Raw genomic sequence first — 15,645 nt, 5'->3', positions numbered from 1 at the left:
GCTAGTTCCCGCCCCCTCGTCTAGTTGGAAACGGAGGAGGCGGTCTCCTAGGCCCTGTTAGCCGGCCTCGCCCAGCCTTCCCTCAAATAACCTCCACGCCCGCGCATGCGCGCCAGAGCAGTCGGCTGGGCCGCCACCCGAGTGCCGCCATATTGGTAAAGGTATTGGGACTGAGGTGGGACGGAACTTCCTGTTCTCGCGGGAGCCAGAGGCTGGACTGCCACGTCCGAGCAAACCGGGAAAGGAGAGGATTCCCGAAGCCGGTGAGAATTCCCTGCTTTACTCTACCGTCCTTTCCAGACCTTTTCCACTACCTAGTGGATCATAGAGACTAGGGCCCAGAGAGTCCGTAAAGTAGAGAATCAAAGCCTAGAGCGGTGTGCCGGGGGCCCTATATCCGGGAGGGGGATTGAGATAAAGAGATCGAGTCTTGGGAACAATGTGGGTGGGAACAGCGGAATGTGGTAGCGGTCCTTAGAAGTGGACGGAGGGCACGAACGGAGTAAAACTGACACCTCATAGGTGTAGAGTTGAGGGTCAGGTGGAGTCACTGTCTCTGTCCCTCTGGTCAGCGTGATGGCCAGAGGCCAGGGGGCCCCCCACTGGGTGTCCGTGGGACTGCTGACCTGGGCGGCCTTGGGGCTGCTAGTGGCCGGACACGGGGGTCATGGCGACCTGCACGAGGACCTGCACGAGGACTTCCATGGCCACAGCCACAGGCGCTCACATGAGGATTTCCACCATGGACACAGTCATGCCCATGGCCATGGCCACACTCACGAGAGCATCTGGCACGGGCATACCCACGGTCACGAACATGGACATTCACATGAGGATTTGCACCATGGCCATGGCCATGGCCATGGCCAATCACATGAGAGCCTCTACCACAGAGGACATGGACATGACCATGAGCACAGCCATGGAGGCCATGGGGAGTCTGGGGCTCCAGGCATCAAGCAGGACCTGGACACTGTCACTCTCTGGGCCTATGTGAGTCCCCAGGGGATGGGGGAGAGAGGGGCTGGTTCTGGATTTTTAGGAAACCCCGCACCACTTGACCCCCGACTCTCTCCCTCACCAGGCACTGGGGGCCACCGTTCTGATCTCTGCAGCTCCATTTTTTGTCCTCTTCCTTATCCCTGTGGAATCAAACTCCCCCCGGCACCGCTCTCTGCTCCAGATCTTGCTCAGTTTTGCTTCAGGTGGGCTCTTAGGAGATGCCTTTCTGCACCTCATCCCTCATGCACTGGGTAAGTGATCTTTGGCCACTATTGTAAATCTTACTGTTTTGTTCTTTAGGCAGAAGGGTTCTTTGCCCTTTTTTCATCTCTTACTATCCAGTATTCCCCCAAATGCATGCCAGTTGGCCAGGGTATTCTCTCATTTGACATCTCCTCTCCCTTTCTCTAGAACCTCATTCTCACCACTCTCTGGAGCAGCCTGGACATGGACACTCTCACAGTGGTGAGGAAGGAGTGGATGAAGATGTGTTGGGATGTTGGGGAAGGTCTTTGCCTCCCTCTTCTCCTCCTGCACTTGGGGGAGAGGAGTCTGGAATCTGATTACATCATCTCCCTTAATGTCTCAATGCCTCTATTTCCAGGCCAGGGCCCCATTCTGTCTGTGGGACTGTGGGTCCTCAGTGGAATTGTTGCCTTTCTTGTGGTGGAGAAATTTGTGAGACATGTGAAAGGAGGTCATGGACACAGTCATGGACATGGACATGCTCATGGTCACACACAGGGAAGTCATGGGCATGGAAAACAGGGTAAGTCCCGTCCCTTAAAAAGCATTTTGCCTGCCTTAGAATCCCCTTATTCTATGGCTCTTAGGTGGGAGGGAACTTCCTTTCTGAGGACATTTTTGGAGGTCTCTGTTCTCCACTTTTACCAACTCCTTCCTGCAGAGTGTACTTCAAAGGAGAAACAGAGTTCAGAGGAAGAAGAAAAGGAAGCAGCTGGGTCTCGGAAGAGGAGAGGAGGGAGCACAGGGCTCAAAGATGGGCCAGTGAGACCTCAGAATTCTGGACAAGAAAAAAGAGGTTCAGGTGAGGGACAGAGTTATTGATAAACTTGGGCAGGGATACTGTGTTTCACATGGAATGTGCATTGTGGGTGATGGCAGGTGTCCGGGAAACGTGAAGGGGCTGGGTGGTGAAGTGATCTCTGGGGGGGAGATGTGATAATGGCTGACCAGGGCTGAAATTAGGAGTGATAGATGTCTCTAATTATTTTGTCTTTCTTTCTGCTTGTACAAGACCTACGTGTATCAGGGTACCTGAATCTGGCTGCTGACCTGGCACACAACTTCACAGATGGTCTGGCCATTGGTGCTTCATTTAGAGGAGGTCGGGGGCTTGGGATCCTGACTACAATGACCGTCCTGCTACACGAAGTGCCTCATGAAGTCGGGGACTTTGCCATCCTGGTCCAGTCTGGATGCAGCAAAAAGCAGGTTGGTGATTTGTGCATCAGACATGATTGCCTCAAACTCTTTACCTCCTGCTTACCCACCCAGAATCCATGATCAACACTCATTAGTTCCAAATAAGCTGTACTGTGAGGAACAACAGAAATGAGGGGGAAGAAATTCTGTCTCTTCAGTTGTGGTCTACAAACCATCTCAGTGGTTTATGAGGGTCTTTCACCTTGACCTGTTCACTCAGAGTCTGTCTGTAGGTAGGACCTCTTTGATATTTTAAGATTTTTCAGAAAGTGTCTATTCTAGATCCTCCTCTTTTTGCCTCAGTCTTTAGTTCTCCAAGACATGCACCCTGCCCATATGTACCTATACCCCCACCAAACATGCCTAACCGCTGATCATCTTTAGATGCTGCTGAGTACCTTTCTGTCTTTTCTGCCCACCAGGCGATGCGTCTGCAACTACTGACGGCAGTAGGGGCGCTGGCAGGCACAGCTTGTGCCCTCCTAACTGAAGGAGGGGCAGTGGGCAGTGAAGTTGCTGGTGGTGCAGGTCCTGGCTGGATTCTGCCATTCACTGCAGGTGGCTTTATCTACATAGCAACAGTGTCCGTGTTGCCTGAGCTGTTGAGGGAGGCGTCACCATTGCAGTCACTTCTGGAGGTGCTGGGGCTGCTGGGGGGAGTTGCCATGATGGTGCTGATAGCCCACCTCGAGTGAGAGGTGGGGTAAACCGTCCCCACCCCAGTCCCAAACCTCTAGCCTCTAAGTCCTCCAGGTCAGGGGTCTGTGGAGGTTGGGGGCCCTCACCAGGGACATCTGGCAAAGGAAATTGTATCCTAGAGAAGTGGTGACTTTGGCATTAGGGCCATCAGGATTTTGCAGTGTTACAGGAGCTGCAGAAGTGAGAGTGAGAAGTCAGAGGGACCATCGTGTAAGTCATGTGCTGACTGTGTTGTTGGGTTTGGGGGCTAAATGGGGCCATGAAGAAGGCTGGAAAAGAGAGAGGGTGATGACAGCCTATGCCGTGTGCCCTACCCAACGTGTTTTCCGAGGACCAAGCTACTACACACAGTCTTCTTCCAAGGTCTGCCTACCCCTCCCACCTGTTGGTGGAAGCTTCAGGGAAGACCAGAGCCCTGGACAGAGCAGGTAGCAGGAAGAGCCGGGGATGTACATCAGTTAAACATCAATCGTGTGTCCTGATTTGGGAGTGATTGAGGGGGTAGGTGGGTTGCTAATCTCCTGGCCCGATTTTTTTTTTTTTCTATTCTTTTGATATCACTGTTTGAATCAAGAGGTAGGGGTGGTGCCCGGAAATAAAGTCCTCGGATCTTCCGCCCCACACGCGGTCTTTTGTCTTTTTTGGAATAAGGGCCCCTCGTCTCCCCACTCCCCAGGCTCCCAAGTGGTGGCGACTGGCCACGCCCCGCGGTGGGAGGTCAGCCTGCGCTGGTGGCCGCAGATGGCCCAACGCTGGCCTGGCTTAGATTGGCGCGTCTTTGCTCTTGCCACGCCCCCTCTGCGCTAGGATTGGCTCCGTACTGGGTGCCCGCCCACCCGCCGCCGGACATGGCGTCTCAGCTCAGGCTCCGCTCCGCGCTGGCCCTGGTCACAGGTTGAGGGGAATGTCCTCCTAGGCGGGTTGGGGTGCTGGAGTGTTATCGGGGCGCCCCCTCGGCGTCTACAGGCGCTGTGACCTCTAGCCCCCGGCCCAAATTTTACTAACTTTGCGCCCTGTCGACCTCTGACCCCTGCCCACCCCCCCTTTTCCCCCCTCCCGCGTGTTCTTTCCCACCTCAGGCGCGGGTAGCGGAATCGGCCGGGCAGTCAGTGTGCGCCTGGCCAGAGAGGGGGCCACTGTGGCCGCTTGCGACCTGGACAGGGCGGCGGCCTGCGAGACGGTGTGGCTGCTGGGCGGGCAGGGGAGCGAGGAGGTGGCGCCCGGCGGCACCCACGCCGCCTTCCAGGCTGACGTGTCTGAGGCCGGGTCGGTCAGGCGCCTGCTGGAACAAGTGCAGGTGAACGCGACAGGACCTCGCCCTCTTTTAAAAAGCCGACGTTGCCTCCATTCCCCCGGCTGTACTTGGGTTTTGGTGTGTAACCGCCCCCTTCCATAGGCCTGCTTTTCTCGCCCGCCATCTGTCGTCGTGTCCTGTGCGGGGATCACCAGGGATGAGGTTCTGCTCCGCATGTCTGAGGATGACTGGGACAAAGTCATAGCTGTCAATCTCAAGGTGGCGACCTCTGAACCTGTGGCTTCTAGCTCCTCCAGCCTGGGGGAGGGAGCTGGAAGAAGACTGTCACTCCAGCTGCCTTGTTACTGGAAGGACTGTCACTCCTTTCTGCCTTGTTACTCTTTCCTCACCAGGGCATCTTTCTAGTCACTCAGGCTGCAGCCCAAGCCCTGGTGTCCAGTGGTTGCCATGGGTCCATCATCAACATCAGTAGCATCGTAGGGAAGGTCAGATTGAGTTGGGATGAGGTCAGCCAGCTAGTTGGGCATAGAGAGGAGAGCCCCTCCTTGGGACTCCTGACTCATCCCAAATCTCTGACTCATCTATAGGTGGGGAACATGGGACAGACAAACTACGCAGCATCCAAGGCCGGAGTGATTGGGCTGACCCAGACTGCAGCTCGGGAGCTTGGACGGTTGGTCAGACAGCCCTGGGGGTACAGAGGGATTTGCTGAGGCATGTGGGAGGTATGGGAGGCAGGTCAGTACTCAGTCCTCTTCCAGAGTCAGCAGCCACTCTCCCTTCCACAGACATGGGATCCGCTGTAACTCTGTCCTCCCAGGGTTCATTACAACACCCATGACACAGAAAGTGCCACAGAAAGTGCTGGACAAGGTAGGAGGCTGTGGACCGAGGGCAGAATCCTTCCAGATACCCAACATAACATCTCTGGGCTTCAAAGAGAATCTGGGCACAGGGCCTGGCAAATAGTAGATATTTAATAAGTGTACAAGGAATGAAGACCAAAAAAAGGGTCATAGACTCAGCCTACAAAAAAAGTCTGTAAAAGAAACTTTCACCCACTTATGAGTATTTTCTTACAGGTGATTGGAATAATCCCGATGGGACATATGGGGGATCCTGAGGGTGAGCACTGAATGAGGAGGAGACCCTAGGGAAAGGGCCTGAATGAAGAGATCCCAGAATTTGTGGTACCTGAGAGGATATCACTAGGATTGGTGGTTGGAGTTTGTGTGTTGGTGGGGAGGGGTTCCGGTAGGAGGTGAAGACTTTGGGTCCATGAGAGTGAGTAGGATTCTGCCTTCTTCCCACCATTCCTGTAGATGTGGCAGATGTGGTCGCATTCTTGGCGTCTGAAGACAGTGGATACATCACAGGGGCCTCAGTGGAAGTCACTGGTATGAGGCCATCATGGGGAGGGAGAGGGAAGAGTAGTGGAACCCAGATGATAAGAGAAAGCAAGTAAAGGGAGTCTGGAGCCACTGAGGGAACAGCAGAAGTTCCCATAGGCATGGGACCGAAGTGGGCGCCCCCCAGCCCATTTGTCTCCACCTGTGCATCTGTCCAAATGTTTCTGCCCCTCCCAGGAGGTCTTTTCATGTAACTGCCTCACGGACCCTGGACTCTGCTTACTCCCCCACCACTCTACCCGGCCTCCTGCTGATGAGGACTCTGAGTTCCCAGGCTACAAAAGGGGTGGCAGTGTATGGCTCTGAAATGCTGAATATGGGAGGCAGGGGTGCTTGTGACCCTAATAAATTCCAAATCCTCTTCCCTGCCACCTCCGGTTCTTCTTGTGTCTAAGCCCTCAGACCCTTCCCCACCTCCCCCTCCTTTCCCTTTCCCGAAGGATTGTTCCCTTTCACTGCCTGGTCTCCCAGGGCAACCCCCGCCGCCGGGTGTGAGAGGAGAGAGTGTGTGTCACTGTGTATGCCTGACACTCGGTCTTTTTAGAGGGAGGGTGTCTCTGCCCCACCCCCTCCCACTGGTCCTGCAGCCCCAATCCCCTCCCCCCAGTTCCCCAGGTCCTTATGGTCCCCAAGGGTGATTTGTTCATGGCCCCATCCTGGTGTCCAGTCTGGCCTTGGGAGGGGTCTTGGAACAGGTGGCCCTCCCCCACCCCTCTCCCTTCTCTGAGTCCCCCCTCCCCTTTCTCTCCACCTTACAATAGCTGCAGCCGGCCTGGGGTCGGGTGGGGGGGATTAGGGGAGGGGGCCAGGATTAGGGGAATGGACCAGCCGATGAAAGGGGCTGGAGGAGAGCAGAAGGGAGGGGGCTGGGAGGAGGAGGAGGAAGGGGAGGGGGTCTGCGCTAATCGACTCTGGAGCCCACATAAGGACTGGCCACGGACTGAAGGAGAGGACAGGGAAGTAGGGGGGAACTGGGGGAGGGGGCGAGGGGACCCACTGTTGCCTTGTCCCAGAAACAGGCTACCCCCCTGGCAGCTGCAGCCCAAGTCCGGGAACCCCAGCTCAGGCTAAAGGAGACAGGACGCCCACCACGGTCTCTTTCCACCACCCGCACCCCCCCTCCCGCCCCGTATCTCATCCCCTGCCCTCAATGGGGATCGCTCTGCCCCTTCCTCTTCTCTTTCCTCCCCGTCCCCTTCCTTTACTGCAAAGTCCTGGAGGAGGCTCCTGCCCGCTTCCCACTCCAGACATTCTGCCCCTTGTGCCCCCAGCCACCCACACGCGCACGCCCCCTCCCCTATAGGGGCCCCATCTTGTGTCTGTGTCCCTGCTTCCGCGTGGTGTCTCCATTACCCCGTTCCTCCCGTGCGCCTCCCTCCCCCGCCCCGGGCCGCGGCTCTTGATTGTCCAAACGCAATTCTCGAGTCTCTGGCTCTGGCCGAGAGTTGAGTCTGGACGTCCCGAGCCGCCGCCCCCAAACCTCGAGGGGAGAGCGGGTCGGAGGGTCTAGGGAGAGCCAAAGCGGAGGGTGGAGCAAGTCCCCGGGGTGGTAAGGGGAATCCCGGGTTCATCCGGATTTAGTTGCATTCACAGGACTGGAGGACTGAAGCGGCCGAGGATCCTTTGCAGCCTTCCCCCCTACCCTCCCCGGAATGCCGGGCTGGGGTTACAGAGAAGTTGTGGGGAGGGGGGCAGCTGTTCCCCAGAGCCGCTAGGGGACGCGGAGTGGGGGAGGTGGCCCCTTTTCCAACCTACTGTCCCCTCCCGGGGTTCAAGAGATCCCAGGCCCCGCCCTCCGGAGCGGAGGCCTCGGGTGGGGACCTCGGGAAGGGAACGGTGGCTAAGGTTGGCAGCACGACGGTGCCGGCCGGGCTACTGAGACCGGGGTCCCCACGTAACTCGGGACTCCGGGGACGCCGGCTCTATATGCGAAGCGGGCGCGTCCCGCGGGCGGGGTGCCGGGGCGCCCACGTCGCGTCCCACCCGAGCCCCGAGTGGCGGTGACGTCTCTGCTGACGGGTGTGGGGGGTGTAGTGGAGGGACAGACGGAAGTGACGTAGGGCCCCAGCGCCCGGGCCATGGCGGCGGCGGCGGCGGGAGCTGCTGTCTGAGCCGCGGCTGCGGACCGAGGGATTTGGGGCTGGGAGCCCGGGCCCTGGGAGAGGCGCTGCGGCAACCGGGGCGCGGACGGCTGGAGCCGGGTGAGGGGCAGCGCGGCGCCGGGCGGAGGGGGGTGGGGGGAGCCACCGGAGGGGCGGGGTCTGCGCGAGGGCGGCCCCCCTAACACCCCTTCCCCCTTCCCCCCCTCCCAGCCTACCTCTCCTCCTCCTCCACCGCGGCGGAGCCCTAGTGGGGGGTCTGTGCCCGGTCACCATGACGACGCCGGCGAATGCCCAGAATGCCAGCAAAACGTGGGAACTGAGTCTGTATGAGCTCCACCGGACCCCGCAGGTGACAGGGACTCTCCCTTCACAGCTTACTCCCTTTCCCAAACCTTTGAATCCACAGACCCCATCCCACAGCCTCTTTTCCGTTTCCCTGCCCCATGTCACAGACTCCCTTGGTCCTACCTTTGAGTCATCTTAATCTTTTCCAAGCACTTCACGTTTACCTCATTTAATGCTCACATCAGCTAGTGCCACAGACATAAAGCAAATATGACTTCCTTCATCTGAAAGATAGTAAACAGACAGAAATTACCTTCACTGTTCCTCGGCTCCAGTTAGTGCCTGTAAGACTCACCCCTCAAGTTTATTAAAAATGGAGCCTCTCGGCTGTCCCCCACCGACCAACGTTCTGATACAGTAATGAGATGAGGCCCCAGAATCTGCGTTTTAAGCACGTACCCTAGGGGATTCTGATATAGGTTGAACCTGGACCCACTTTAAGAAATTCTGTGGAAAAAGCCCTCTCCAAATTCCAAATCTGTGCCACCCCCACCCCCACGCCTCTTGCCAAACCTCCGATCCTTCTGTTGCGAAGCTCCTACTTTTAGTTCATGGACACTAATCCTTTCTGTTTTCCATTCTCTCCAAGTCAAAGCTCCTCTCTCTCAGAATTACCATCTTCCTCAAGTGGCCAACATGGGGTACCCAGATTCTGTATTTCTCAAAATTCCCATTCCATGGACCACTTACTTCTAAAACCCCTTTCCCTCCCAACCCACCATCGTTTCCACTCACTGATGCCTCCAGGAAGCCATCATGGATGGCACAGAGATTGCGGTTTCCCCTCGGTCACTGCATTCAGAACTCATGTGCCCCATCTGCCTGGACATGCTGAAGAATACAATGACCACCAAGGAGTGCCTCCACCGATTCTGCTCAGACTGTATCGTCACGGCCCTTCGGAGCGGGTAACAGGAGGGATGTGTTTGAGATGGGATGAAGGGTACAGAGTTGGGGCCTCAATGCCCCGGCAGCTGACTGTTCAGAGCCTCCTCTCTTCCATGCCAGGAACAAGGAGTGCCCTACCTGCCGCAAGAAGCTGGTATCCAAGCGGTCTCTGCGGCCGGACCCCAACTTTGATGCCCTGATCTCTAAGATCTACCCCAGCCGGGAGGAATACGAGGCCCACCAAGACCGGGTGCTCATCCGCCTCAGCCGCCTGCACAACCAGCAGGCACTGAGCTCCAGCATCGAGGAGGGGCTGCGCATGCAGGCCATGCACAGGTTCGGGCTGGGAGAGAAGCAGTAGCAGGGCTGGTGGGACAGATGCGTGGGTCTGACTCCTGGTGCTGTCTTTGCTGCCTGCCAGCTTCTATGCCTTAGCATCCTAATAGTTAGCCCCAGCATGATTGTTGAAGCTTGGAAGTCAGGGACGTAAATTGCAGCTTCTTAGTAGCTGGCACTGCTATCCTTAAGAAGAAAACAGCTCACCCTTTAACTTTCTAGAAGTTAGAGTAGTGGAGTGATTTTGAGCATAGACTCTGGATTCACACTGCTGGGTATTAAATGACCTTCTAGGCCAGCATTGCTCAGTCTTCAGTAGGAATCCAGATTACCCAAGGGTCTTGTTAAAAATGCAAATTCTAATTCAATGGGTCTGGAGTTGGGCCTGAAATTCCGCATTTCTACAAACCTGTGCTTCTGGTTCTTGGGAATCCGTGAGGAGAGTCAAGGGGCTGTGATCGCAGACAAGTTATTTAACCTCTCTAAGCCTCCGTTTCCTCAACTATAAAGAGAATATAATTCCTTGCTTCTAGGATTTGTACTGTGTGGGCGATCAGTGCAAAATACTTAGCAGTGTGCTTAAGCATATAGTTAGTATTTCGTAAATATTAGTTGTCATCAGTAATATTTCCCTGATCTCTTGTTCTCTCGTAAGTTTAAAATCTAAACCCCTTATCCTTGGTGCTTTCTAACTTCAACCACTTGCTTCTACAGGGCCCAGCGTGTGAGGAGGCCGATGCCCGGGTCAGATCAGACCACCACGATGAGTGGGGGGGAAGGAGAGCCTGGGGAGGGAGAGGGGGATGGAGAGGATGTGAGCTCAGACTCCGCCCCTGACTCTGCCCCAGGCCCTGCTCCCAAGCGACCCCGTGGTGGGGGCGCAGGGGGGAGCAGTGTAGGGACAGGAGGAGGTGGCACTGGTGGGGTTGGTGGGGGTGCCGGTTCTGAAGACTCTGGTGACCGGGGAGGGACCTTGGGAGGGGGCACCCTAGGCCCTCCAAGCCCTCCTGGGGCCCCCAGTCCCCCGGAGCCAGGTGGAGAAATTGAGCTCGTGTTCCGGCCCCACCCCCTGCTCGTGGAGAAGGGAGAATACTGCCAGACTAGGTGAGAGCCCTGTCTTTCCCCTGACCTCTGAGAAACCAGAGATCACATAGACTTCCATCAGAAGTGGGCTTCACCCAAACCCAGCAAGAAACCCTAACCCAGAGGCCCTGTTGGAAAGTTCCCTACTTCCCTTGTCCATTTAAGGTTTTCTGTGCCCTAAACCTACCCTCTTTCCCACTTCAGGTATGTGAAGACAACTGGGAATGCCACAGTGGACCATCTTTCCAAGTACTTGGCCCTGCGCATTGCCCTAGAGCGGAGGCAGCAGCAAGAGGCTGGGGAGCCAGGAGGGCCTGGAGGGGGCGCCTCTGATGCCGGGGGACCTGATGGGGGTGGCGGAGAGGGTGGGGGCGCCGGAGGTGGTGACGGCCCTGAGGAGCCTGCCTTGCCCAGTCTGGAAGGTGTCAGCGAAAAGCAGTACACCATCTACATCGCCCCTGGGGGCGGAGCCTTCACGGTGAGAGCCTCTGAGGGCAGTGCTGTAAGAGGGAGTGCTCGGGAGGGTGGTCTGGGGCCACACAGAACCATGGATCCCACCCTAACTGGCCCACCCTCCTCTCTCTGGGCATCTAGAGATCTGTGTCTCCTCCCCCATTACTCCCTGTGCCCCTGCTTTGCCTTGCCCCAGCTCTTTTATTACTCTTTTTTCTTTCTTCCTCCCTAGGTCACTTCCTGCCTTATTTGTATCCTTTACTACCTTCTCCAATTTTCTTTTTTCTTACCCTGCCTCTCTCTCTCTTCCACCCTCTCTGTAGACACTGAATGGCTCCCTGACCCTGGAACTGGTGAATGAGAAGTTCTGGAAGGTGTCCCGGCCACTGGAGCTCTGCTATGCTCCCACCAAGGATCCAAAGTGACCCCACAAGGGACAGCCAGAGGATGGGGACCATGGGGTGTCCCTATGTCCTGGCCCAACACCCCCAGCTTCTTTGTCCCCCGGTGCCCCACCCAACCCAGCCAGCCAGCAAGAGGACACAAATGAGGACAAGTGGCTTTTATACAAAGTATCTATATCAGATTCTTCTATATTGTACAGAGCGGGGCATGCACCCCCATCTACTGCCTTTTCTATTGCTTCTCCCCCTCCCCCGCAGCCTCCCATCTACACAAGATGTTGGGAAAGGTGAAGAACCTTCCCCTTCATGCCCTCCTACCAACAACAACAAATTTGCTTCTTCTCCTCTTTGAAACCTGCAGTTCTGTGTCTCTGTTTATCAGGGGTGTACTAGAAAGGGAAAAACCAAAACAAAACAAAAAGACTGGGGAGACAAGCCTGGAAATCATGTGGAAATCAGCCTTGGAAATGGGGAGGAAATGCCAACGGTTATTCACGGTGTGTAAATCCCAATTTTCTGAACCCCAAGTCAACAGCTGTGTATGAAAATAGTGGGGCACAGTCTGTGAAGCTGAAAGAGACAGGGTGAAGAGCTGAGCGGCGTCTCAAGTCAGATCTCACAGCTGCCCTCTAAAAGCTGGATGGCCCAGCCTGGAATCCAGGGTTTCAATACCAAAGGGAATGTAGGAAAGTGACTCGAGAGTAAGGCACGTTTGTAGCCGCCAGTGGTACCGTGATGTTGGGAAGCAGAGTAATTCCTCATCACTGCAAGAAGCTGGTGTCTATAGCTGGAAAGACAAGAGGGAGGGGTCGTGGAGAGGGCTGCGAGGACCTCCCTGCTGGACATCCCGACCGTCTCCCAAAGAAGGCGGCCAGGGCCAGGGACTACAGTTCCCAGGAGTGCGCAAGCCAGTGCCAGCCTAGCCGCGGGCTGAGTGGAGGGAGGGCCGCAGGGGAGGTGTAGTTCTGTTCCTGCCCGGGCTGCGGCCAAGAGCAGAACGGTGGGGACCTCAAGTGAAGTAGTTGCTGGCTCCTGGCCTCGAGTTGCACGGGAGGACTGGGCCCCAACCCGCGTTCGTAGGTACAGTGGTGCTCCGCGTCAGGTGTAGTGCGGGGTTCGGACTCGCCTCTCCCGGAGTAACTGATTCTCCCTCTGCCCCCACCTTCAGCCTCTCTGCCCCTCACTTCCTGTTTCCGTTGCCCTTCGCACCCCCACCCCGATCCGCCCCAAATTCCTGCGGCTCGCTCAGTTCTCTGCCCCACAGACAGAGAAGTTAGGCTTTCGGTGTGATCCACAGACCCGAGGGCACACCACCCCACGCTTGGGATTTCTCGTTTTTTCCCTCTGATCCCTAGTACCTTCAATACCTACCGACTAAGGGGCACCTTTCCGCTCAGTTAAGTCCTGTAGACCTGCTGGCCTGAACTCACCGCCTGAGCCCTCTTGCCCTGCAGAAATAGACAGCACCCACTTAACACTTGAAGGAGCCCCTTTCTATACCCGCTCCCCAGAACCTTTGATCCTGGCTCGCCTCCTTTCCAACCCCAGGTATCCAGCAGCTGCGGCGCTGCCGGGGCTTTGGGGCTGGGGGAAATTGGGCGTCGCTCCCGGAGTTTCAAAGAGGGAGGAGAGACAGGCGTGGAGGAGTCGGGAAGGATACAGAGGTGGAGACTGGAGAGTACGGAACGACCACGGCTTTTCTTCTAGTTCTCGGGCCTGCCAGGAGCGCCACCCCCTCACTTTTCTCATTCTCTCCAGGAAAGTGACCGACCCGCAGCAGCTTCTGTCTCTCTTCCCCGCCCTCTCCCTCAACCCTGTAACAGCCCCTGGTCTCCGTATTGCCCCTCCTCTGGCCCATCTCTCTCTTCAGCTACCCGGTCAACACCACCGCACCCTCCCCTTCTCTCCACTTCTCACATTTCTGCTGCCGTCCCCTCTCTGCTGCCTCCATGACTGAATTTCGAAGATGCGCCTTTTTATTTCCGTGACATCATGTGGGAGACATACCAAACTGTGGCCCTAGGCGTCTCTCTTACCCGCGCAGGCAGGAAAAATAACTACCTCCTTGACCGAGTGTTCTTCCCTATTGCTGGGAGAAGGAGGTGTTGTGGGGTGGTGGGAGCAGGTCAGATCCTGTTGCCCTGGGAGCTTCCCTGGGTTCCTTCCCCAAATCCTTCACTCTCGGTGTAAATTAAGCCCTAAGAAATAGGTTAGGCAAAGCCAGAGATACAAAGTATACAAAAAAGAACTTGACTATTCTATTGAGGAACTAGATACATGCAGGAGAATAACTAACTATGCAAAGGAGGGAGGCAGGGAAAGAAAGGTTACTAGAGGCAGGGAGGCCTGGGAGTAAATCTTCATCTTGCCCCTTAAAGGGAGAGTTCTTTACACAGGAAACTCTGGGGGCAGAGCATCGGGTTTTTACAAACCCTCTGGGTGATTCTGATGGGCACAGAGGCAGAGGAGCAGTCCAGTAGATGTTCCATGAGATGTTAGTTCCCTCGGGATGGGTCCTCATCGGGTGAATGGTAAGTGCCCCATGCAGAAGGGGCTCCAACCTCTGGAGCAGGGGGTCACTGGGAACCTGTAGGGCAATTAGAAAGGGCCTCCCAGAGGAGGTGACGCTGTGCCAGGATGCTTGAGAAGGGAAGAAGAAAGTCTTGCTGGAGGGGTGAATAGGAAAGGAGCCTCTCTCTCCCATACCCATCCATCTCTCACTTTTCCCTGGCTCAGGCTTCTCAGTCCCCAAACCATAGCAGATCATGCGTCTAAGCGCAGGAGTGAGAGCATCGTGTAAGACAATACACACAAGAGACATCTCAGAAAAACCTAGGACCGCTGTCAGGTACAAATGTCACCAGAGAGACCACTCATCTCTTCTTCAGTTTGGGGTTTTCCCCCTGTGTTGTCAAGCTCCAAGACAAGTACTTCGTGTCTGGCTATTTGCGCTTCTTCCACAAAATTGTTTGCTTAATGTCCTGGGCAGTTGGTTTTGAACAGTCATCCAGGGGGTCCCACAGAAGCGTCCCCTCTAGATAGCGCCTCTGGCTCCAGCCTGGCACTGAGGAGGGTGGTGTTACCATTCACCCTTTTAATTTTTTTAAAAGATTTTTTGTTTATTTGACAGAGAGAGAGATCACAAGTGGACAGAGAGGCAGGCAGAGAGAGGGGTGGAAGCACGCTCCCCGCCAAGCAGAGAGCCCGATGTGGGGCTTGATCCCAAGATCCTGAGATCCTGACCTGAGCGAAAGGCAGATGCTTAACCCAGAGCCACCCAGGTGCCCCACCATTCACCCTTTTAGAAGGTTCTGTTGGGGGAATGCCTCACTTGGGCAACACTCACAGTAAGATTATTGTTACTATACATGTTAAAAGATAAGGTAGACCTTAGTTCTGCATTAACTCCCCCCAAAGTATATGCTTTAGAATTTGGCAGCATTCTCCCTATGGATGTACCAGAGAGGCTGACTACAGACATATGCCAGAAGGAATGAAAGGAGCTTAGAGGTAAAAGGATCCCTTGGGAGACCGCTAGTCAGTTTCACCTTTTCAGGAAGTACCTGTTGAGTCCGCCACCTAACAGGGACACTGTTCCGTGACCTCGGTATTACAAATAGGTGTATGATGTAGCCCCTTGCCTTTGAAGGATGTGATGTAGAGGTGTTTGTGGCGAGCATCTCAGTACTGCATCCACCTCTATTCCGATCAGTTGTATCTACTATAATATCTCTCGAGTCTGTCCCTCTTCTCCATCCCTCCACCTCCCTGGTCCAGCCACCATCTGGACCATCTGGCTCTCCTCTGAATCACTGCAGTAGCTGGAGACCTTGAGAATGGCCTTCTCTACTATGCGCCACCGCACTCCCGAGTTAGAAGCCTTTTTAAATGCAGATCTGATTGTTTCAGGCACCCTGCTTATTCATTCAATGGTTTCCCATTGATCTTAGGGTAAAGACGCAAGTCCTTAACCTGCTAAGGCCCTGCCAGGTGTGGCTCTGTCCGCCTCTCCAGATTCTTCACCCACCACTCTCCCAGTGGGAGGGCTCCTCTTCCCCCTGCAAAGAGCCTTTGTGCAGGCTGGACCCTCAGCCTGAAAGGCTCTTTCTCCCATCTCTCTTTTAGCTAGCTCCTCTTCATTCTTCAGATCTCAGTGTCTCTGCCACATCCTCAGGAAAGGTACCCTGCCCTTCCTTCATGGGTCAGATTCCACTCTTCCGAGC

General features: G+C 55.6%; 3 protein-coding genes and 1 long non-coding RNA gene across 6 annotated transcripts; 3 read left to right on the top strand and 1 right to left on the bottom strand.

The window, feature by feature from the left end:
- Positions 1–54: 54 nt before the first annotated feature.
- SLC39A7 (solute carrier family 39 member 7) lies at positions 55–3,770 on the top strand. The gene is made up of 8 exons (XM_044255483.1): positions 55–263; positions 573–993; positions 1,085–1,253; positions 1,414–1,467; positions 1,607–1,771; positions 1,910–2,050; positions 2,261–2,457; positions 2,871–3,770. The coding sequence occupies exons 2-8, from the start codon at positions 577–579 to the stop codon at positions 3,141–3,143; spliced, it is 1,416 nt and encodes a 471-aa protein (XP_044111418.1). The 5' UTR covers positions 55–263; positions 573–576; the 3' UTR covers positions 3,144–3,770.
- A 116-nt stretch (positions 3,771–3,886) lies between these two features.
- On the top strand, positions 3,887–6,182 carry HSD17B8 (hydroxysteroid 17-beta dehydrogenase 8). 3 transcript variants are annotated; one of them, XM_044255489.1, is made up of 9 exons: positions 3,947–4,041; positions 4,227–4,444; positions 4,544–4,660; positions 4,795–4,887; positions 4,990–5,075; positions 5,191–5,275; positions 5,485–5,527; positions 5,725–5,799; positions 5,989–6,182. In XM_044255489.1, exons 1-9 carry the CDS (start codon positions 3,996–3,998, stop codon positions 6,003–6,005), a joined length of 780 nt encoding a protein of 259 aa, XP_044111424.1. In that variant the 5' UTR covers positions 3,947–3,995; the 3' UTR covers positions 6,006–6,182. The 3 variants fall into 3 exon arrangements, with proteins under 3 accessions (XP_044111426.1, XP_044111425.1, XP_044111424.1); XM_044255491.1 differs by lacking the exon at positions 5,485–5,527 and having other exon boundaries at positions 3,887–4,041; XM_044255490.1 differs by lacking the exons at positions 4,795–4,887; positions 5,485–5,527 and having other exon boundaries at positions 3,925–4,041.
- A 1,609-nt stretch (positions 6,183–7,791) lies between these two features.
- On the top strand, positions 7,792–11,776 carry RING1 (ring finger protein 1). Its single transcript, XM_044255484.1, has 7 exons — positions 7,792–8,012; positions 8,124–8,262; positions 9,006–9,166; positions 9,267–9,482; positions 10,197–10,586; positions 10,770–11,043; positions 11,342–11,776. Exons 2-7 carry the CDS (start codon positions 8,185–8,187, stop codon positions 11,441–11,443), a joined length of 1,221 nt encoding a protein of 406 aa, XP_044111419.1. The 5' UTR covers positions 7,792–8,012; positions 8,124–8,184; the 3' UTR covers positions 11,444–11,776.
- A 42-nt stretch (positions 11,777–11,818) lies between these two features.
- Positions 11,819–13,484, bottom strand: LOC122911139. Its single transcript, XR_006385423.1, has 3 exons — positions 13,340–13,484; positions 12,794–12,870; positions 11,819–12,209 (listed from the first exon to the last, which is right to left on the bottom strand). It is a non-coding gene; the product is annotated as an uncharacterized LOC122911139 (long non-coding RNA).
- Between the last annotated feature and the right edge of the window lie 2,161 nt (positions 13,485–15,645).

The sequence above is a fragment of the Neovison vison genome, chromosome 1, assembly GCF_020171115.1.
Source record: "Neovison vison isolate M4711 chromosome 1, ASM_NN_V1, whole genome shotgun sequence".
In the NCBI taxonomy this organism is placed as follows: domain Eukaryota; kingdom Metazoa; phylum Chordata; class Mammalia; order Carnivora; family Mustelidae; genus Neogale; species Neogale vison.
This window is presented reverse-complemented; position numbering and strand designations above follow the sequence as displayed.

Bases quoted from the DNA above. Each gene is read 5' to 3' on its own strand.
- HSD17B8 (XM_044255491.1), top strand. From the start codon at position 3,996: ATGGCGTCTCAGCTCAGGCTCCGCTCCGCGCTGGCCCTGGTCACAG. The intron at 4,445-4,543 runs GTGAACGCGACA...CCCCTTCCATAG, and splicing joins GCCTGCTGGAACAAGTGCAG to GCCTGCTTTTCTCGCCCGCC. The intron at 5,800-5,988 runs GTATGAGGCCAT...TGCCCCTCCCAG, and splicing joins GGCCTCAGTGGAAGTCACTG to GAGGTCTTTTCATGTAACTG.
- RING1 (XM_044255484.1), top strand. From the start codon at position 8,185: ATGACGACGCCGGCGAATGCCCAGAATGCCAGCAAAACGTGGGAACTG. The intron at 9,167-9,266 runs GTAACAGGAGGG...CTTCCATGCCAG, and splicing joins GTCACGGCCCTTCGGAGCGG to GAACAAGGAGTGCCCTACCT. The intron at 11,044-11,341 runs GTGAGAGCCTCT...CCCTCTCTGTAG, and splicing joins CTGGGGGCGGAGCCTTCACG to ACACTGAATGGCTCCCTGAC.
- SLC39A7 (XM_044255483.1), top strand. From the start codon at position 577: ATGGCCAGAGGCCAGGGGGCCCCCCACTGGGTGTCCGTGGGACTGCTG. The intron at 994-1,084 runs GTGAGTCCCCAG...CTCCCTCACCAG, and splicing joins CTGTCACTCTCTGGGCCTAT to GCACTGGGGGCCACCGTTCT. The intron at 2,458-2,870 runs GTTGGTGATTTG...TCTGCCCACCAG, and splicing joins CTGGATGCAGCAAAAAGCAG to GCGATGCGTCTGCAACTACT.